A 23,105-nucleotide genomic window follows, 5' to 3' on the forward strand; every position below is an offset into this window, starting at 1 on the left:
TTTGCCTTGTGAGGCCCATTTACACGGACAAATAATCTGCCCATTAGTGATGATCGAGCATGCTCGTTGCTCAAGATTTACGAGCATGCTTGGGCGAGCACCTATTATCTTCAGCGTGCTCGGGCGTTAAGTTTTCGTCGCTCCGTGAACATGATTTGCGAAAAACAGGCATTCCTCACATGTATTAAAGCTGTCAAACAGTCGCAAATCATGTTCACGGAGCGACGAAAAATTAACACCCGAGCTCGCTGAAGATAATAGGTGCTCGCCCAAGCATGCTCGTAAATCTCGAGCAATGAGCATGCTCGCTCATTACTACTGCCCATTACAAGCACTGATCAACAGTATACTTGATCACAACTGATTTTCTTCCATGAAAGCATCAATAGAATTCGTACGATAGTCCCAATATAGTTTTTTATTGTCGGACGCACATCCTGTGTTTACACAATGGGGATGTACTGCAGATTATTTTTATGACTACATATAATATGCAAATAAATGTTTCCTCATTTGATTATTGGACATTTTTGGGGGCACAGTCAGATAGACGTATAAATCGGAGCAAGATCGGAACTCAGTGCACGGACTGGCCGGCGGCTCTCCCCACCCAAGTGTGACAGCTTCATGTATTTCTATGCAGCTGTCATGATCGGGTGAGGAGAGCCACCAGCCAGTCCGTGCACTGCGTTCCAATCTCCCTCCAATTTATTCGCCATTTGACTGCGCCCTTTTGCTGGGCAATGATGAGGAACAAACATGCCAACAAATGCTCATTTGACTAATCATTGTCCTGTGTAAATTGGCCTTTTTAATTATTTATCTATCAAAAATGATGTGGTCAAAAGTAAGTGGTCATTTTGACCTTATAGCCAATGAACAGAAAATCTTGTATGCAACCATTCAATCTCCATAGACAAATGTTAGACATGGGTCGTACTGAAGAGCAGAAGTGACCTTCATCTTGGTGTTTAGGATGCCAACTTTCCAGGTTATGTAGTTTAATTTCCACGCTACAAAAGCTGCAAGAGCAACAGTTCAGCTGTGAAGAGGATGCTCATTATATGACATTATGGATCGGTTTTCCATGGCCAAGCAGCCACATACAAGCCATTTACAATGAGAAATTGGAGTCATATTAAGGTGCCCATACAAAATGTAAGAACGTTGTCTGACCATTTCTTGTGAATGGAGATGGCCAGAGTCTATACAGACGTCAGATGTTGGAGAAAGAAGTTGCATTTTAATACCTATTGTTTTATTCCCAGAAAAGATAAGCCACTGGCAGAGGTGACTGCCAAAAGTTTCCTCTCGCCTCACAAGGAACACATGTATAGGAGTAGGGGGAATTAGGAAGAATTGCTGTCACCTGTAGGACCATTTAGCCAGCTAAGGGTATGTTCACATAGAGGTTTTTTTTTCATGATTTGGAAACACATCCGGAAAATATTCCAAGAGTATTTGAAGCAGTTTTTGATGTAGGTATTGAAGAACACCCAAAATCCATGACAAAAAAAGGTGAATATACCCGAAGGTGTATGGCCAGCCTTAAAATACACTGCCACTGGTTCCAGTTAGAAAAAATGTCACGTGTGTTTCCAAATTTGTTGGAACCGTTAGGGAACTCTATTCCTACATAAGTACGAAAATGTCCTTACACACAACTCAAAAAGTTTTAAATAACTGTATATTTTTATATTTTTTGAAGGGCTGTTAGTAAATGGGACGTGTTTTCTATATTAGTGCCCACGATTTGATGTTCTGGTGTCCACCTACTTTTGACCACATGGTGTCTTCTGTCCCACATCAGTGTATTTTGATCCATTTTTTCAAAAAATCTCATAGGAAACTATTTTTAATTAATATTTATGTACTTTAAGAAGCACTCCTCTCATCAAAGTTTTTATCCTCTTAAAATATTGCAATCATCATATTATATAGCAATGTGTACTTACAATTGCTCATTTTGCCTTTCTACCCAGCTAATTCTTCTCTTTTCCATTAGATCTATGACATCACATGATTAGAAACTAACTAGCTGAATCCTTCTAAGCTCTATGTAGAAAAAGGAAGTCTTTTTTCTCTGTATGAGTCATAAGTCACTGCAAAAGTCCCTGGCAGGAGGGAGCAGCTGGGTCAGGAGTTGAAGAGGGAATTTACACAGGGAAAAGAGACTTCCTGTTTCTACATAGAGCAGAAAAAAGAAAATAATTTACTGGGTAGAAAGGAAAAATTAGCAATTGTAAGTACACAGTGCTATATAATATGATGATTGCAATATATTATGAGGATAAAAACTTTGATGGGAGGAGGAGTGCTTCATAAAGGGAACATCTCATGTCAGCTAACGCTACTAACCTGCAGGTTAATAGCAATAGAGAACCTGCAGGTTAATAGCAATAGAAAACTGCCCAGGTGCCTTACTGAAAGTGCAGCTTCCAGGAGAAAATTAACTTTATTCCTCCCTGGAACTATTGGATTTCAGTCATGCAGGTGCTCCAGCGTGGCTACAATCACCGCTGACAGCAATGTGAGTCCGGCTGTGAGCACGATCCAGCACTTTGACTCCAGCTCTGTACTGATGCACCGCAGTCACACTGGCATGCCGGTATAACTGAAAGCCGGCGGCTCCCGGGAGAAATAAAGTTCATTTTCTCCAAAGAGCTACAGTTTTAGTACAGTGGCCGGGCACTTTTCTAACGCTGTTAACCTGCAGATTGACCCTATATGTGCAGGTTAATATTGTTGTCCGACCTGACAGGTTTCTTTTAATGATTCTTGCTTATTGATTATGTGGGAAGGGAATATCTGTTTAAATGTTTAATATACCTTACTTATAACATGTGGCATGGAAAGAAAATTAGCATGAAAATTTTACAAAGTTTTTTTCCAAAACTTTGTCCAAAAATAAGACTTGGATAAAAGGTTACCTGATAAGTTCCTAAAATGCCAAGATGTCATAGTTTAAAGGGAATCTGTCACCCCCTGGGAGATATCAGACCTCTAATCTGGGCATACAGATGATAGAAATGTAAATCTATACATACCTGTATGGCCCATATTAGAGGTCTGCTTGCTTTGAAATGTGTTTTTATTCTATCTGTTTTTTGATGATGGCAGGCCAGGGGATGGGAAGAAATCCCTGCCTACTTTGGGATTTACAATGTTCCCCCCTCCCCTGCACGTCACAGGGCCCTGTGACATGTAGTCTCATCTTCCAGATCCCGCGCATGCGCAAATCACCTATATCGCAAGGCGCACTTTTTTTCTCCCAGCTATATTTCTTCCAGCAGTGATCTTGTGCGCAGGCGTCGGGGAGTCACAGTGACTTCCTGGCGCCTGTGCACAAAATCACTGCTGGAAAAAAAAGCTGTTTGTTGTGCTGTTCCCCTGTTAATCCTTTCAGACGTTTAAAAATAAAGTGACAATTGAGTGTTACCAGTAGGGGGAATGATTGGATACTGCCTGTGTAGGGATTTACCCCCAATGGCATCGCCCAGTTGTCAATTTATTTGTGAACTTTTAGGAGACATAACAGAGGAACAGCACAACACATAGTTTTACGAAATGATAATCCAGAATAGTTATGTACTGACGTGTACAAGTATTTACTAGTATAGGAGAAATGACTAGTCCTCAATAAATGTCAAGCCAAAACCAGGAGCGGGTGATAAATACAGAAGTGGTGACGTGTTTCTATTATACTTTTCCTCTGATTGTGCCACCCCTGGTTTGGGCTTACAAATACTGAGGTGAAAAACTGACCAAATACTGAACGTGTGAGTGTGGGCCTTAGTGAACCAAAATATATCTCAGTAAATTATTTAGGCCTATGTCTTACAGATGTCAGAAAATGACAGCATTTTCTCAAGTAACGGCTAAAATACAACTATTGTTACCTAAAGTGGCAATCAATAGTAATAGATTCACGTCAGGAGAACTAGTGATCATTTGTCGAAGTCACCATCCCTGGTGACCATTGGTGTGACAATTTCCATAGCAAAACACTCCCATTTCACAATTCCTATTTGCATTGCTTAGACAACCATGTCATCCTTTTTACTACTACTCTCCCATCGCCATGCATATGACCAATTAAAGGAATCTGTCATCAGGTTTGTGCTATGTAATCCGATTGCAGCATGTTGTAGAGGCTGAGAGCCTGATTTCAGCCGTATGTCACTTGCTGGACTGTTTGCTGTGATTTTGATACAACCGTTGTTTTCTCTGCAGTAGATCTACCAGTGTTCAGAATGCTGAGCCCTGTATCACAGGGTTACACAGAGCAATTGACTAGGAGGCACGATACACCTAGTCCTGTAGTGATAATCTCCTGCTGATAAAGCACTGATTTTATTGAAACAGCAACACAACCTAGTAAGTGGTACATCACTGGAGTCAGGGCCTCTGCCCCAAATCATGCCGCTCTCAGATTACATACCAAAAACCTACTGACAGATTCCCTTTAAGTCATAGGGGAACAAATGTCTGACTACTGCAGTACTTTTCCTTTCTAATCTTTGCAGATGTTACTTGTACAGGACTGTTGTGCTGCTCCTATGAAATGCAGAATGGGTTACTATAGTCAGGAGGAAGTTGGATCTTGGCTGGTTACATTGCAGTTATCATCGTGGTCCATGTGTCTGTATAAATTGAGGCTTAACTTGAGTTTCCTGAGTGCAAAACCACTAACGCTGTCATGTACCACTGCAATATTTGATGTTACTTCAAGCCTCGGACATCTGTATGCCATTCGTCTTATGCCAATGAATTAATGGCTGATGTGGTAATAATACATATATGATATGACGGTCTGTAATGCATTAATTAATTACGCTGTATCTGCTGTCTTCAGAAAGATGGCAAAGTGCACGGGGTAATGATGATGATACCTCTAGCTGGATTTAAATAAAAAAAGCTATTTTAATATAAGGACTATACAGCCATTGTGACATCGATTTTCAAAATAAGTTTACCAGCCTCATTAGGTATAAGATATCTATTTAATAATGTACAGTGGGTACGGAAAGTATTCAGACCCCTTTCAATTTTTCACTCTTTGTTTCATTGCAGCCATTCTAAAAAGTTATTTTTTTTTCTCATTAATGTATACTCTGCACCCCATCTTGACTGAAAAAAACAGAAATATAGAAATTTTTGCAAATTTATTAAAAAAGAAAAACTGAAATATCACATGGTCATAAGTATTCAGACCCTTTGCTCAGACACTCATATTTAAGTCACATGCTGTCCATTTCCTTGTGATCCTTCTTGAGATGGTTCTACTCCTTCATTGGAGTCCAGCTGTGTTTAATTAAACTGTTAGGACTTGATTTGGAAAGGCACACACCTGTCTATATAAGACCTCACAGCTCGCAGTGCATGTCAGACCAAATGAGAATCATGAGCTCAAAGGAACTGCCCAAGGAGCTCAGAGACAGAACTGTGGCAAGGCACAGATTTGGCCAAGGTTACAAAAGAATTTCTGCAGTACTCAAGGTTCCTAAGAGCACAGTGGCCTCCATAATCCTTAAATGGAAGAAGTTTGGGACCACCAGAAGTCTTCCTAGACCTGGCCATCTAGCCAAACTGAGCAATCGTGGGAGAAGAGCCTTGGTGAGAAAGTTAAAGAAGAACCCCAAGATCACTGTGTCTGAGCTCCAGAGATGCAGCAGGGAGATGGGAGAAAGTTCCACAAAGTCAACTATCACTGCAGCCCTCCACCAGTCGTGCCTTTATGGCAGCGTGGCCCGACAGAAGCCTCTCCTCAGTGCAAGACATATGAAAGCCTGCATAGAGTTTGCTCAAAAACACATGAAGGACTCCCAGACTATGAGAAATAAGATTCTCTGGTCTGATGAGATGAAGATAGAACTTTTTGGTGATAATTCTAAGCGGTATGTGTGGAGAAAACCAGGCACTGCTCATCACCTGCCCAATACACTCCCAACATTGAAACATGGTGGTGGCAGCATCATGCTATGGGTGTTTTTCAGCTGCAGGGACAGGATGACTGGTTGCAATTGAAGGAAACATGAATGTGGCCAAGTACAGAGATATCCTGGATGAAAACCTCTTCCAGAGTGCTCTGGACCTCAGACTTGGCCGAAGGTTCACCTTCCAACAAGACAATGACCCTAAGCACACAGCTAAAATAACAAAGGAGTGGCTTCAGAACAAATCTGTGACCATTCTTGACTAAAATTTCTAAATTTCATTTTTTTTCAGTCAAGATGGGGTGCAGAGTGTACTTTAATGAGAAAAAATGAACTTTTTAGAATTTACCAAATGGCTGCAATGAAACAGAGTGAAAAATTTAAAGGGGTCTGAATACTTTCCGTACCCACTGTATGTCATTTCTATTGTGAATTCTGGTGCAGATCCACTTTAATAGTGCAAAAGTATTTCGGGTTAAGTTCTTTAAAGGGGTTATCCAGTGAAAACAAGTTATCACCTACTATAGGTGATAACTTTTTGATCAGTGGGCGTCGCACCGCCAGGATATGCACCAATTGGCAGATCTGGGAATTTGTATCCCCTACAGGGAACTTTAATCACCATTACAAAATGGATGACAGACGTCCGACCACCGCACTATTCATTCCCTATGAGGCTGCCAGAAAAAGCCGAGTGCGGAATTTAGCAGTCCCATGGAAAATGAATGGATCGCAGGTCAATTATGCCCATTTCTACTACATTTTAACAGAGATAACGGTTCCCTGCTCTATGGTCAGACCCCACTAGTCAACAAGATTTTCACCTATTCTTTGGATGGGTGATAATTAGTTTTTGCTATAAAATCCCTTTAGGTCCTAGAGTTGTCATTAAGAAATGTTAATGGCATGACATCTTGTGGTCAGATTGGGAAATGCAAGAAATTGAAATAAAAACGGTACAAAAAAATAGTTTTCGAATATCTTTTCTATTTTCGGTTGCATCTATTTAACCTTATTACATTCAAAAGTTGAGTCATTACAATACCTGAAGACTTCCATATTTTAATTATACTCCTTTTTTTCTCAAGGTACAACCTCCTTCACCGGTTCCTTCACTGAATCCTCAACCAAGTGCCATCTCTAATGGTAAATTCTGTTATTTCTATCCCACTTTTTGTGTCTATATAGATACAGTGGCATGTAAAAGTTTGGGCACCTCTGGTCAAAATTACTGTTATTGTGAAGAGATAAGCAAATTGAAAATGAAATGATCTCTAAAAGGTCTAAAGTTAAAGATGACACATTGTTCACAATTTTGTATTTTAGGCAAAAAAAAATAAAAATTAATATTTTCATCTTTTACATTTTAAAAATTACAGAAACTTGCAACTTGCTTAACTGTTCATAATAACAATAATTTTGACCAGGGATATCCAAACTTTTACATGCCACTGTATTCCATCCTTCAGTTGGGGATCAGGACAACACAAATATTTATCCATATATATATATATATATATATATATATATATATATATATGTGTGTGATTTTATCCAGTTCTATAGCACTACAGGCACTACAGGAATGTATCTTATATTGGATGAGATATTGCTCTTGAATCCCACCCTTTGAAATGTTACAGAGTGGGCATGTAAGCAGTTCCAGTAAATTACAGAAATTTACAGTATCAAAAAATTATTTCTATCATTGAAAATCATCTCTCTTTGGTCAATTCACAGAGGCCAAGCCGAAAGTTGTTGGGAGATTTCAAGTAACGACCACAAGAGACCCTGCTGAAAATGACACGGCATGGAGCCTCAACAGCAGTCCTGAGGTGTCTCAGGCATCCGACACTACACCTGAGCACTATGAGACCGCTTCCTCTGATACAGACTTCAGCACGGATGAAGACACAGAGGGGAATTTCTCGGAACCTGAAAGACTTACTCCCAATGTTAACATGGACACGGCTACATGGGACAAGCCGCTCAGTTGCTCAGAATCTGACACTTGTAGCCAAGATCTAGGGGATCTTTGTGATGACAGGGAGGGCTATACCCCAATGAGTAATGATGTAGAAAAAGCAGACGCCTCTGCTTGTGTCCTCAACAACAACACTATTATCCAAGATGGCAGCCACGATAACTCCACCAGTGAAAGCCTTATCCAACATGGCAGTATTATGAATGGAGAAAATGCTGTGGACAATACCAAAGTAATAGCAGTAGGTGATGGGAAGGATGTAGACAGCAAGTCTTCTAGCGGGGAAGAGAACACGGAGAAAACACCTCAGCAGATCTCCACAGTTCAGGTGTGGCTTCACTACACGAGAGGTATCTCCTATGTCAGCAGCGATGACACCGAGAGTGAAGATGAGGAGATCTTTGAGGAACTTCAGCAACTGAGACAGAAGTAAGTTTAATAGAAAAGCGAATCATAGGTGGACATTCATTGCGTACAATTGTACTTGGACCCTGCGGGCAAGGGTGACCACTGCTACCATAAGAAAAAATAATACTATCTGATAGGGCTGGGTTCCCTTCCATCCATGTTTCACAATTTATGTTTTTTTGAACAATCATGAATGTGGTGGTCTACTATCATCAAATTAGTTTTAAAGGAATGTGCCACTCTTTGCTCTAACAAAGCACAAAAATAGGTAAAAGACAAAAACTGCAAAATCGTTGACGATGCGTAATATTCATCAACCTGCGAATGCCATTTCGAAGAGTTTGGCACAAAAATTGGCAACGAATACCACAAGACATAAAAGTCACTTAAAAAAAATATGCTAATGATGAATCATGGCCCAAATGTTTCCTAAATTTGATAAGCTTTATTAGTGGTGTAATGTAATAAAGTTTGAGTATAGAAATTGTATGGTTTCCATTTCCCAGGTCAGGTTAATTCTAATAGCATCCAAAAATAATATCCAGCTGCCCTAGTGATTGGGGAGCACAATAGAGAGTAGGAAGACGAATTGTATGGATTGGAGTTTTTCTAGGGGTTTTCTTAGAATTACTTTGTTCATCAAGGATTTTTCTTCGGTCTACAACATTTAAGCTTTGCCTTTGATTTTCATGGCACTGTGTTACTTATCAATATAAGACATGTATGGTGACAGAGCTGATCAGAGTGTATGGTGAGAGAGTTACTGGTCAGATGTGGGGTCAGAATTAGAAAATGTGAAATATGCTGTATTGTATTATACTACTTAGCATTTACTGGATCATAAAGAACATGAAAGCACACTATACGGAAATTAGAGATCTGACATCCTTGTATCTGTGTCTTGTAGACATATGTCCGAAGTGCAACTATTACAAGCTCTGCAGAAGAAAGAGATTGAGGAGCTGTATTACAGGATGGGAAAAGTGCCTCCCCCAGGGATTGTCTCTCCAGCAGCCATGCTCTCCAGCCGACAAAGGCGCCTCTCCAAGGGCAGCTTCAACCCGTCAAGAAGAAACAGTTTGCAGAGATTAGACCTCCTCCCAGCAACTGGTAAGCTTTTATTCTATTTTACACTTCATTAATACTAATCTAATACATTTTCTTACAATTTAGTAGTTATGCTATTTTGAGGCTGCTCTACATGTACAGATGCATCTCACTAAATTAGAATATCATCAAAAAGTTAATTTATTTCAGTTTTTCAATGCAAAAAGTGAAACTCATATATTATATAGAGTCATTACATACAGAGTGATCTATTTCAAGTGTTTATTTCTGTTAATGTTGATGATTATGGCTTACAGCCAATGAAAACACAAAAGTCATTATCTCAGTAAATTAGAATACTTTATAACAACAGCTTGAAAAATGTTTTTAAAATCCGGACTGTTGGCTTACTGAAATGTATGTTCAGTAAATGCACTCAATACTTGGCCAGGGCTCCTTTTGCATCAATTACTGCATCAATGCGGCGTGGCATGGAGGCGATCAGCCTGTGGCACTGCTGAGGTGTTACGGAAGCCCAGGTTGCTTTGATAGCAGCCTTCAGCTCGTCTGCATTGTTGGGTCTGGTGTCTCTCATCTTCCTCTTGACAATACCCCATAGATTCTCTATGGGGTTAAGGTCAGGCGAGTTTGCTGGCCAATCAAGCACAGTGATACTGTTGTTTTTAAACCAGGTATTGGTACTTTTGACAGTGTGGACAGGTGTCAAGTCCTGCTGGAGAATGAAATTTCCATCTCCAAAAAGCTTGTCGGCAACGGGAAGCATGAAGTGCTCTAAAATTATCTGGTAGATGGCTGCGCTGACTTTGGTCTTGATAAAACACAGTGGACCTACACCAGCAGATGACATGGCTCCCCAACCATCACTGATTGTGGAAAATTCACACTAGACCTCAAGCAGCTTGGATTGTGGCCTCTCCACTCTTCCTCCCGACTCTGGGACCTTGATTTCCAAATGAAAATTGGAATTCTGGGACCTTGTGGAGTGTGTCAATGACTGCCTTCTGGACATCTGTCAAGTCAGCAGTCTTCCCCATGATTGTGGAGCCTACCGAAACAGACTAAGGGACCTTTTTAAAGGAAGCCTTTGCAGGTGTTTTTTGTTAATTATTGAAATTTACTGAGATAATAACTTTTGTGTTTTCATTGGCTGTAAGCCATAATCATCAACATTAACAGAAATAAACACTTGAAATAGATCACTCTGTTTGTAATGACTCTATATAATATATGAGTTTCAGTTTTTGTATTGAAGAACTGAAATAAATTAACTTTTTGGTGATATTCTAATTTAGTGAGATTCACCTCTATGTAAAAATTGCAATTTTCCATAATAAACAAATTTTTCTCAAACACTCGATAGTGAAAACTACATGATGCTTTTGGTTGTGCTATAATCATTTCACTTAAACAGTAACCATTATTTTACATTTTCTTCAGAATTCAATAGTTCTAAGTGAAATTAAGAATCTTTGTAATGTATCTTATCAGATTCCTTCTCCTTCTGGACTGATCATTGATTCTCAAAATTTTCAGTTCCTTTGTAAAATCTGTCTTCAGTGAATACAGACTTTTCCATTAGTGAGATAGGAGATGACAGTTGGTGCTCATTGGGTTCTATGAAAAAACTATAACTGTCATTTCAGGAGACCTTGCTGCAGAATGTCTGTGACTGCCTCTAACCCTTCCTCGCCTCTTCATAGAATCTTAATAGCACCAACTGCCATCTCCTATCTCAATAATGGGGTAAATCTGTCTTCACTGAATACAGATTTTACCTTCTAAATTGAGAGTGAAGGATCAGTCCAGGAGGAGAAAGAAGCAGATCTCTCTGATAAGATATATTACAAAGTTACTTATTTTTATGTGTACTATTGATTTATGAAATGAAAATTTAAACAACTCTTTAACCATATTATGGCATATTTAAAGTGTTTTTGTTGTTTTGTAATCAATTAAATAATGGCTATTATTACATATCGTATAAACAGGAATTAGGAAGAATTCTCTTGGAGGAAGCAGTACGGGATCACAGGATCAGCGTCCAGGAAAAGGGGTCACATTTACGGGGGATGTAACGAGAATGGTGAGTAGACATGTTGAATTGTCAGCATGCTGGTGCCATTATTTTACAACTGATGAAACTTGTCTGTGTCATCTCTTTAAAGAGTTGTAAATTACTCGGATAAACCCTTCTCAATCTCTAAGTTTCTCCCCAGTAAAATAATGACACTTATACTCCGCTCAGGTGCCGGTGCCATTCTAGCAATGTCGGCATTAGCTCTCCCGAGGTTCGCGTGACATGGTTTTATAACACCATCCTTTCAATCAATCAATGCTGGCTTCACTCTCCCATCCTTTGGACAAATCAGACATCTGGAGCAAGTCTGAGCTGCAGTTGTTCTCTCTTTTTCTCCGGATGTCAATTACGCAATTACGTCTGTAGCAGAGGAGAGTGAAGCCAGCACTGATTGGCTGCATGGATAGCTGTACATAACAATGTCATGAGAGCCGTGTGAGAGCCAGCGCCAACATCACTGGAACGGCGCCAGCACCATAGGTGAGTATAAGTGTCATTATTTTATTAAGGGGAAACATAAGGGTTGTCCGAGTGGTGGACAACCACTTAAAGCTTGATGATGCAAGCAGCTTTGATCAAGCGTCTATCAAGGAAACATATTAGAAGAGTCATACCCCTTTAAAAATGCTCTGAAATTTCTAGCACATTTTAACTGAAATTTGTTTGTCATGTCTGATTGCCCATAAAGGGAACCTGTAACCTCCAAAAATGTTATATACCTGCATATATAGTCTTTATCTGCAGTTATATAGCATTTAAATCATCAGACTTACTGGAACAGTGGCTACAGAGAGAAAATGGAGTTATATTCTCCCTGCAGCCGCTTGCTTCCAGTCATCAGGGTGGTCGGAGGGCTGCTACAGTCACCTTTCTACCATAGAGTGACCACGCTATAATCACTTCCCTGCACAATGATTGACAGCTAGCTCTGTACACACTTGTTCTACTCCCACTGTATATGACGCGCCCCCTGGGCCGCGTGGGGAACCCGGAACCGGGCCCTTTTGTGGATGCTGGGGGTTGTAGTCACCGTGGCGGTGACCCGGTCCGTGCCCAGGGTGGTCAAACCAGGGGTAGTCTATTTATGTGATGTTGTTTGTAAGGTGAAATGTCCGACTACGCCACCCGTGGATTGCGATTATTAGGAACCGCCGCTGCGGAGCAGACCACTGAGGCTGATGGTGTGTGCAGCAAGGGTAGTATAACTCCCCACGGGAGGAGTATAGCCTCAGGGCAGTGACTGTGGATGTTGGTGGTGATGGTGCGCGGGAGCGGCAGTAACGACACAGAGTCCTGTGGTGCAGTCCAGGGTCTTTACTCAGTTGTTAATCCACGTTACTTCAGCTGATCATAACTTCCCACGCCGCGCTGCGTCCACCAAGTGAGGGGCCCGGCCGACTCTCAGGTAGCTTTGGCGTACTTGTCAGGACCCCCTTCATGTGTCCTTTCTCTGGCCCTTCGTGCCTCACACCTTGCACCGCTTATGTCCAGCTGCCTTGGGTCTTGGCGGGCGACGTGTGTTCCGTCCCCTGGACCCTATGTGGTGCCTTCCTAGCGTGGACTGTGAGGGGCTGTGACACATGTAATGCCACAACCTCCGGTGACTAGCGGAGCGTGGTTTCTGCCTCCACTAGCTAAGGGAACCGGTTCCCTGTCTTGGCCTGACCCCCCTACCTCCAAGTAGCGGCGGGTGTACGGGTGGCTCGCGCACGGCCCGTACCCCTGGGGTCCCTTCACTCCACTCCTGGAGCCTTTCCTGCTCCCTCTTCTCTCTTCTCCTTGCTCTTTCAGTCCTGGCAGGGCCTCACAGGCTAGGCCCGCCTCCGGAGCAGAGCTCCACAGAGGCCCTGCTCTGTCGTTTCTTCCCTCTGACTGAACACTGTCTCTAAGATGGCTCCCACCTTTTATACCTCTCTCATCAGTGCACCCAGGATCTACGTTCTCCACCCACATACTACTTGGTTCCCCTTACTCTAGGTGGTCCCTCCCCACTCCAGCCAGGGATCAGGGACAGTTGTGCTCTCTCATGGGAGCATTGTCGCCCTGTCCCCCGGAAATGTGGTGTAGTGCATGCAGGTGTTAGGGTCCTGAGCCATACTCCATCCTTACCTGAGAGTGAGATATCACACCTCTGGGTGAGATGCAATACCTCTGTAGCGACCGAACCCTCAGGGCGCTACACTCCCCCTTGGTAAATCACAGCACGTCCGCGGGCTGGAACAGAGTAAAAGACAGTTCAAAACATGCAAATTTTTAGAATGCATCAACATATAAGATTATAAACCATAATAACTCATCTCTTTATGGGAGGCAATTTTTCTTTTAGAAGTTACGGTCATCATACAAAACTTTTCACTTTCAATATGACTTTCAGCATACAAATTTCAAATGGATTTTCAAGTAGAAAACATAAAACTCTTTCAGCAGCATTCTTGCGACGCAGTCTCTCTAACGGGTCACAGTTCATGCTGCGACCGGTTTTCCACATTACTATAACAAAGTGCAGCATAACAAGGTGCAAACTTTCAAACGTTGCGGGGATCTGTCCCAACATAACCCCAAGTTCCTAGCCTTGGGCTTGGCGGCAAGGCTCAACTAACTACTTTGGACCACAAGGGGGCCTCGCCGGACAGATTTTTCTTCTGTGGTCAGGTGAGGTGTATATGTATAAAACCAATAGGGGGGGGGGGCACTTATGGAAGTGCAACTATCTACAAAGGAAAGTTTTCAGGGAGATCACTGTCCTCTGCCCCAATGTCTTTATACCCTCACGGGTAACTAGGTAAACAGGTAACAATCCTTTTTAAACAGGGTACAATTTTCTTTCTTCAACTTTGTCTTCACCCTACTGGTAACTATATACAGTTCAGTCCCTCTTACTACGCTTTAGTAAGGGTGCTCCCTCCGGGGAGGCTCTTGCCCATAATAGGCTGACCCGTCCGGGTCTTCAGTGCAGCAGCGCGGAGGGTGACTCTGTGCTCCCACCCTGTGGATGTTGAGGGCATACCAGCCCCTTGCGCCGCGGTGCAGTAGGCCTTGTGGCGGGGCCTGGAGAGGGCCGCTGTTGATGACGCCCGAGGTCAGAGGGCGCGGCTTTGGGCCCGGGCGCGGGCTGGTGGTGGTAGCGCCCAGGGCTGGAGGGCTCGGCTGTGGGGCTTGTTGCGGGGTCTGGAGCAGGTCGGTGTCGGTAGCGCCCAGTATCGGCGGCTCCATCAGGGGGCCCGGAAGCAGGCTGACGCTGGCAGCATCCGGGACAGGGAGACTCCTCCTACCTGCTCCCGCGACTGCTCCTGCATCACGCGTCTTCTTCTGGCATTGGTCGGGATCCGCGACGGCTGGGGCACTGCCGATGCTGGGCAGCTTAGTCTGCTGCCGGTCCGCCAGCCTCTTCTCCATTTCCCGCTTCCATCCGGCGATGGCGTCGCGCTGGGCCTTCTCCATTCTCCGGCCCAGGTCCTCCATCCCGGAGCGGAGGAATTCCAAATCCTCCTGGGGCAGCTTTGCCACGAGCTCCTCCACGGTGTAAGGTGCTGCCGGCTGCAGCAGGTCGCTGGCTGGGGCTCTAGGGCTGACATCCTCCATCTTGCCCTCCGGGTGCGGTCTGCCAGGACTGATCCAGGCCACACCCTGTTCTCCAGTTTTCTTTCCTCCCCTCCCTCGTTGGTGGCGGTCCCGTGGCAGCCTGCTGCCGATCACTCTCAGAGGCAGCCCCCCCACGTTAATGGACACATCCACATACATGATCATTGCTGCTTGGGGCGGCCTCCGCTTTTGGCGCCATTCTGGGACCCGGCGCACGATGGGAGGTAACTTCTCGTTGTCTTTTGCGCGCACATAATGGCGTCCGTTTTGTTGGGGCAGGCGCCACATTTAATACTGTGAAACAGTCTTTAGGCACGCAGTACCTGGTGGTAGCGGGCACGTAATCCTGCCGACTACGCCAAAATTGACGCGCCCCTGGGCCACGTAGGGAACCCGGAACCGGGCCCTTTTGTGGATGCTGGGGCTTGTAGTCACCGTGGCGGTGACCCGGTCCCGTGACTCAGGGTGGTCAAACCAGTGGCAGTCTATTTATGTGTTTTTTATGATTAAATGTCCGACTACGCCACCCGTGGATTGTGGTTATTAGGAACCGCCGCTGCGGAGCAGACCACTGAGGCTGATGGTGTGTGCAGCAAGGGTAGTATAACTCCCCACGGGAGGAGTATAGCCTCAGGGCAGTGACTGTGGATGTTGGTGGTGATGGTGTGCGGGAGCGGCAGTAATGACAGAGTCCTGTGGTGCAGTCCAGGGTCTTTACTCACAGTTGTTAATCCACGTTACTTCAGCTGATCATAACTTCCCGTGCCGCGCTGCATCCACCAAGTGAGGGGCCCGGCCGACTCTCAGGTAGCTTTGGAGTACTTGTCAGGACCCCCTTCATGTGTCCTTTCTCTGGCTCTTCGTGCCTCACACCTTGCACCGCTTATGTCCGGCTGCCTCGGGTCTTGGCGGGCGACGTGTGTTCCGTCCCCTGGACCCTATGTGGTGCCTTCCTAGCGTGGACTGTGAGGGGCTGTGACACATGTAATGCTACAACCTCCGGTGACTAGCGGAGCATGGTTTCTGCCTCCACTAGCTAAGGGAACCGGTTCCTTGTCTTGGCCTGACCCCCCTACCTCCAGGTAGCGGCGGGCATACGGGTGGCTCGCGCACGGCCCGTACCCCTGGGGTCCCTTCACTCCACTCCTGGAGCCTTTACTGCTCCCTCTTCTCTCTTCTCCTTGCTCTTTCAGTCCTGGCAGGGCCTCACAGGCTAGGCCCGCCTCCAGAGCAGAGCTCCACAGAGGCCCTGCTCTGTCACTTCTTCCCTCTGACTGAACACTGTCTCTAAGATGGCTCCCACCTTTTATACCTCTCTCATCAGTGCACCCAGGATCTACGTTCTCCACCCACATATTACTTGGTTCCCCTTACTCTAGGTGGTCCCTCCCCACTCCAGCCAGGGATCAGGGACAGTTGTGCTCTCTCATGGGAGCATTGTCGCCCTGTCCCCCGGAAATGTGGTGTAGTGCATGCAGGTGTTAGGGTCCTGAGCCATACTCCATCCTTACCTGAGAGTGAGATATCACACCTCTGGGTGAGATGCAATACCTCTGTAGCGACCGAACCCTCAGGGCGCTACATATACCAGGCTTTTAATCAATGTGTTGGGGTGTGATTACAGCACACTCACTCTATAGCGAATAGTGATTGCAATAGCTCAATGTATCGCTCAAAAAATAAAGTAAAAGTAAAAAATTTTAAAAATAAAAAAAATGCTAAAAAAAATACAGATTTTTAATATTACTGTGCCCATAAAAAGTTTGATCTACCAAAATATAAAAGTACTTAACCCATTCAGTACACATCTAAAAGAAAAAAAACACCAGAATTGCCGTTTTTCGATCTCCTCCCCCCTTTTTAAAAAAAGTGATTAAAACATTTTATATTATCCCAAAACGCTCCCACACAACTCAATTGCTGGAAAAATCTAAGAAAGATATGGGTCTTTTTTCTACAATTTTAGATTTTTTTAAGCCACTAAAATAATAATAATACAAAAGTTTGTTATCACCATTTTCATATTGACCTGAAGAATTTTATTGTTCGATCAAGTTGCATTTTTTTTTCAACAATTCATCCCGTTTTTGTTTTTTCCCATTTTTCAGTTCATTGTATAGAAAAACAAATGGTGTCATTCAAAACTTAAACTAATCCTGCAAAAAGCAATTCCTCAAATGGCCATGTTGGCTGACAAGTAAAAAAGCTATGGTTTTTGGAACAAACAGAGGAACACAAAAACAAAATAGCAAATATGAAATAATCAACTGGTGTTTAAGGGGTAAAAGTGGGGTTGAAAAATCGAAAGAGAGAAAATGGCTGAGTGCCTAAATTTCTCCATAAATAAATACGGTACTTATCTAGTACTAGAACAGCGTCAAACATTTGTACATGTGTGGGACAAAATGAATATAAGTAACAGATGGAAAGGTCTACACAGAATTTTCTGTGTGATCTCCTAAAGTGTTTGCTGTTATGTTCTAACTTTTTCTAGCAGAACTAAAGTAGGATTCCTCCTGAATGCTGTAAGCTGCAACACTAATGTTTCTTTTCCATTGATTTCTATACCTGACCTACATAGAAATAATAACAGTAATATTTTCATTTGTTTTAGGTGACTACTGGGGGAATTCACAGTGACGCTTGTGATCAGGATGAGAAAGGGAAAGTAAAGGTAATCTAATAGTCAAATGTACATTTTTAAATATCAGGTTTGATGAAGAAATGATAAGTTGAAATGCTGCTAAAATCAATTTCACAGTGATGTTAGAAGAAGTAGATCGGACTACTTTCCATAATTGGAAGGAGCCATAGTGTTCACCAGGAGTCTGAAAAATGATTTTATTGGGAACCTGTCACCTTCAGAAACAATATTTATTTTTTGTGTGAGTAGTGGTAATCTGCAGGTAAATAGCATTTAAACCATGTCTGGCTGCCTTACTGGAGCAGCGGCTACAGGGAGAAAATTAAGTTATATTCTCTCTGCAGCCAATTGCTTCCAGTCATTGGGATGGTACAGGGAGCTATTAAAAAATACAGTAAGTTTTTCTGTAATCATTCCTCAATATAATGATTAACAGCCCATTCTGTAAATATACACTGCAGTGCAGACTGTCAAACAATGTGTTGATGAATGATTACAGAGTGCCCATTCTTTACTGAGCATTGTGTGTAAGTGCTCCCTGCACCCCAATAACTGGAACTGAGTGGCTACAGAAAGAATATAACTTTACCTAACAGTGTTTCTAGATGTGACAGGTGCCCTTTAAACTAGGTTGTTATGCACACGCCCGGACTGACTGGCGTGTGCGGGTGTTGTGGTTCCACTGGACCATGGACCGGAGAGTGCCTGGAGGGGCGTGACTAAGTATCTGGCCGAACCGACCAAGGTGGCACGACGGCATACGACGCCAGTGCACCAGGGAGAAACCGGGCAGAGGGACCAGGTGCTACTCCAGGTCAAACTCCGGACACGGGGGTTGACCCACACTGGGATTACTGGAACAGGCAGGTTAGGCTGGCACAGACTGGTGGATGTAAGCAAACACGGCAGGTATGCAGATGGGTGGATACAGGCGAGTATGCAGGCAGGGAGGTACTGGCCGAAAGGACGTGCTGGAGCACAGAAAGGTTAAGACCCAGTACAGACTGGGTCACAGAACCGCAGATGCGGTAGACAACCACAGCAGAGAGGGAACGCCCGAAGCGGTGGGCAAGAACAGAGCAGGACGGGGCTGCAGGAGCAGCGAGCACAAGCAGGGCAGGACAGGACTGCCGGAGCAGCGGGCAGAAGCAGGGCAGGACAGGACTGCCGGAGCAGCGGGCAGAAGCAGGACAGGACTGCCGGAGCAGCGGGCAGAAGCAGGGCAGGACAGGACTGCCGGAGCAGCGGGCAGAAGCAGGGCAGGACAGGACTGCCGGAGCAGCGGGCAGAAGCAGGGCAGGACAGGACTGCCGGAGCAGCGGGCAGAAGCAGGGCAGGACAGGACTGCCGGAGCAGCGGGCAGAAGCAGGGCAGGACAGGACTGCCGGAGCAGCGGGCAGAAGCAGGGCAGGACAGGACTGCCGGAGCAGCGGGCAGAAGCAGGGCAGGACAGGACTGCCGGAGCAGTGAGCAAAAGGGTCAGAGCGGAGCAAGGCTGCCGGAGCAGTGAGCAAAAGGGTCAGAGCGGAGCAAGGCTGCCGGAGCAGTGAGCAAGGAGTCAGAGCAGGACGGACAGGGCTCTGTTCACACGGAACAGACAGGAAGGGAAAGGCAGAGCCAGATACCCACAGGGTATTTGCAGTGAAGTAGCAAGTGGACCACAAACTCACAAACGGGAGTACAGAGACAACAAGCAGGAGTTAGGTACGAGTTCAGACTCTGCAGAAAAAGGAAAGGAACGGACATAGAGGCAAAACAGGTAAAGGATAGGAGAGAGTTCAGACTGGAACTGAGTGTACGGAAGAGACCGACACTGCAGCGGGATACAGGAGCGGGTCTGGGAATACGGCCCCCAGAGAGGCGGGACGAACAGGCAAGGAGCGTGTTCAGACAGGACAGACAAGATACAGGAACGGATCTAGGTAATCGGCCCCTAGAAGGCGGGAGGAACAGGCAAGGAGCGTGTTCAGACAGGCCTGGAAATACAGCCTCCAGGAAAGGCAGCAGGCAAGAGTACACAGACAGGACTCAGTTCAGACACGGGAACTGATACCGCAAGGCAGGAGACATAGACAGGACTCAGTTCAGACACGGGAACTGATACTGCAAGACAGGAGAAATAGACAGGACTCAGTTCAGACAGGAACAGATACCACAAGGCAGGGACACAAACAGGACTCTGTTCAGACGGGAACAGATACCGCAAGGCAGAGACACAAACAGGACTCTGTTCAGACGGGAACAGATACCACAAGGCACAGACAGGCAGATCTAGGAATACGGCCCCTAGAAGGCAAAAGAACAGGCAAGAAGCGTGTTCACAAGAACAGACCACAGTTCAGACACAGAACTGGAAAACAGGCAGGAAAACAGGATAGGACCTGGCATGTCAGAGACAAAAAGCCGACTGACAGGACACAATGCTCAGGCGCCATCTTGAGGAAGAAGGTGGTATAAATACCCAAAGATGGACAGCAATAGGCTGAAGGTGCAACAGGGGCGTGTCCGCAGCAGGTACAAGAAACAGGAAGTTCAGCGGGCGTCGCCCTATGCAGCCAAAACAGACAAACAGACAGCAAGGAGGGAAGCCAGAGAGACATTCTGGACTGGAGATCAAGTGCGCGCTCTTGCACAGTGGGAGATGGACCACCATGCAAGGACGCCGCCAGGTATGTTACATAGGTCTTGTTTAATAAGTATATTACTACTGTGATAGATTGGCTCACTTGGCTGCTCTAAGAGGTAGACACAGGAACGTTTTCTTCTGCTGGTTTACTTCAACACGACATAAACCACTGCAGGTTCAACAAAATAAACACGGCCTTTCCGGCATAACGGGAAAACAAAAGATAACTTATAGCACAGTCCATATGCCTGCAGGATTCGCCCACTCAGGATACCATAAAGTTCAGCTCCCACTGGAGCTCCAGACCGAAGACTTCCTTGCCTACAACACAGAGACAGAAAAAAAATCAGTGGCTGGACATTTAACTTGCCCAACCACATCCTTGAGGTGGAGATATGGTGAGTAGGTGTCCTGACCATCTCTTACACCTACTCACAAAAAACTCTACCCTGACATGGCCAATTAACCCCGCAGCACATAACATGCTGGAAAGAAACTTCTGGGTTTCACATCACAGAAGATAGCAAGCTTCGTGATACACATCTCCGTTCACATACATTGCCAGTGACCCTGTCACACTACCCTGACATAAAAAATTATAATGTCATATTGTTGAAGTGTACAATTATAATAAGTAATAGTATAAACCACTCCAGTGCCATGCAACGCATACAAAGTTAGTAAATGGAGCTAAGGACAATACACCTCGTTTGCTGTGCATTCGCCGCATGACATCTCCTAGCCTATGGGATATCCTTGGGAGATCAGAACCACCCAGCAGACTTTTCAAAAGTAGCCCGCACCACTTTTCTTTAAAACTGCATGTTTTCCTTTATGACGCAAAGGTCATTTCAGAGATTGACATCTTTGGAAACCAATTACCATACTCCATAATGATTTGTTGGTGATTTAAGAGATGTGTATGTGATAACAAGTTCCCTTTAAAACCTTACAGCATTTTCCCAGTAAAATACTCCTAAAATATCCTTAAAGACCATAGGATTGGCATTATGATTGATTAAACCTACTGTTACTTACTTTGCCTTTTTTGTTTCTTCACAGTAAAGTCTTCAAATCATCTAAACACTTGAAGATGCTGAGATAAAAACAGACTACCTCAAGCAGACATTTTCTGCTATCTTCTGCCATGTTATGGTTGAGACTTATCCAACAAGACCTATTGATTGCTGTGGGGAATTGTGCAAACAGCTGATAAGTGAAAGGATCTGCACCTTGCCTTGATGGTCAACATCAACCCAACACATGGGTGTCATGGACCATGGCTGCCTCGATGACTGCTTATTGAGACTTTTCATTTGATAATCATGAATGTCTCATTTTATTGTTCTGTTTTGTTTTTTTTCAAAAAGGACATAGCAAGATTTTTCACAAAAGTAACTGCTTGAAATGTGAGGACCCACTGGAAACAGCACTAGGACATGTTGTTGGCTTTGGTTGGATGTTCTCCATTCTTAGAATGTGAGTTCCAAGACCTTGCACTTTGGACTTCTTCAGAGATGAGATCTGGAAAGTCACCTGCCAACACTTTTTGCCATTTGGCTTATTTTTTTTCTTTTAGCTTCAAGCCACAATTAACAATGAATGTGCATTATCTCTAAAGCTATAGCAATACAATATGAGATTTAGATATGGTTGAATGTGGAAAATGTGAATGAGACTTGTAGATATTACACATGGAATGTGAATAAGAGAAGTTGTATTAAACTGTAGTCCTCGAAAACTGGCAGGATCAAAAGATTGTACAAAGCAAAGCTAAGTGCTTTAAACTCGATAAGTCCTGTCTTGGAGGAACCCCTTATCTATGTCTGTCACTTTTAGAACTCAAACATAACTCGGATGTGGGAGATGTTCTTGAAAATTGGTTGCTGGCCTTGTTATGTGTAACTATGAGAGGGCCGCACTGTATAATATAATGTGAAATGATACTGGGTAACTTTCTGCTGAAATATAGATGTTATATATATAATTTTATATAGTATATAGTAAAAAAAATCTGGCATCCAATAATGCAGAAAGTCTGATAATATGGATCCTATTTCCACGGTAGAAATGCAATATAATGTGGAAGGCTAGAAATAGAAAGGTGAGCTCTGATTATCAATTAGGAAATTCTTCTGATTGGGATAGCCAAATTATAGAACCATATTTGAGGTATCTATAAACTTTAGAAAAAAATCTGACAAACCAGTAGATTTCGACGAAATTTCTCGAATATTCCCTGGCGTATGATGTTTAATTTTTCCGGTCCTCAAGGGAGAGGGACATCTGACAGTCGTTTAATTCCCTCTCTCCAATAAAACACATGCAAGCTCGGACAAACTGTATGTGCATGTATACAGGGGTCGGGAGCAATAGCTGTTGGCGGAACGATTGATTGACCAACAGCTATTCAAGATTTTTTTAAGTGGGTTCTTTCTGTAGGCTATCATTAGAAGTGATGTTTCTCTAAATCTCTATAACCACCCCTAGTACAGAATATTTCATGACCAGCACCTATCATGTCTTATTGATGCCAAACTAAAAGATTTTTTTTCTGTATAATGTAATAAAGCTCAACATTATTAACATTATTGGTTTCTTTGTATCCATGTCATAGGAAAACCCCAGCAAAATAAAATAATAAAAATCACATCTATTTTTGGTTTTACAAAAGTAATTTAACTAATACCAGCATAAAGTTTTTACTTTGGAAGGAAGAGGCTGAAATAGTTGAAATGAGTAATAACCATACGGGTCATGTAACCAAGGTTGTAGCCTTT

At 43.8% G+C, this 23,105-nt stretch overlaps 1 protein-coding gene across 2 annotated transcripts in view; it reads left to right on the plus strand.

The window, feature by feature from the left end:
* Positions 1–22,887, plus strand: part of WNK4 (WNK lysine deficient protein kinase 4) — a 180,187-nt gene extending 157,300 nt beyond the window's left edge. For both annotated transcript variants that reach the window (XM_073683601.1, XM_073683602.1), the window contains 6 exons: positions 7,025–7,082; positions 7,677–8,349; positions 9,236–9,438; positions 11,385–11,479; positions 17,670–17,729; positions 21,388–22,887. In XM_073683601.1, coding sequence (XP_073539702.1) covers positions 7,025–7,082; positions 7,677–8,349; positions 9,236–9,438; positions 11,385–11,479; positions 17,670–17,729; positions 21,388–21,390 — 1,092 coding nt within the window. In that variant the 3' untranslated portion in view covers positions 21,391–22,887. The remainder of the gene's footprint in view (positions 1–7,024; positions 7,083–7,676; positions 8,350–9,235; positions 9,439–11,384; positions 11,480–17,669; positions 17,730–21,387) is intronic.
* The last annotated feature ends 218 nt before the right edge of the window (positions 22,888–23,105 follow it).

This window comes from Phyllobates terribilis, unplaced genomic scaffold (genome assembly GCF_046119375.1).
Source record: "Phyllobates terribilis strain yellow unplaced genomic scaffold, ASM4611937v1 Scaffold_5__5_contigs__length_657084704, whole genome shotgun sequence".
Classification (NCBI taxonomy): domain Eukaryota; kingdom Metazoa; phylum Chordata; class Amphibia; order Anura; family Dendrobatidae; genus Phyllobates; species Phyllobates terribilis.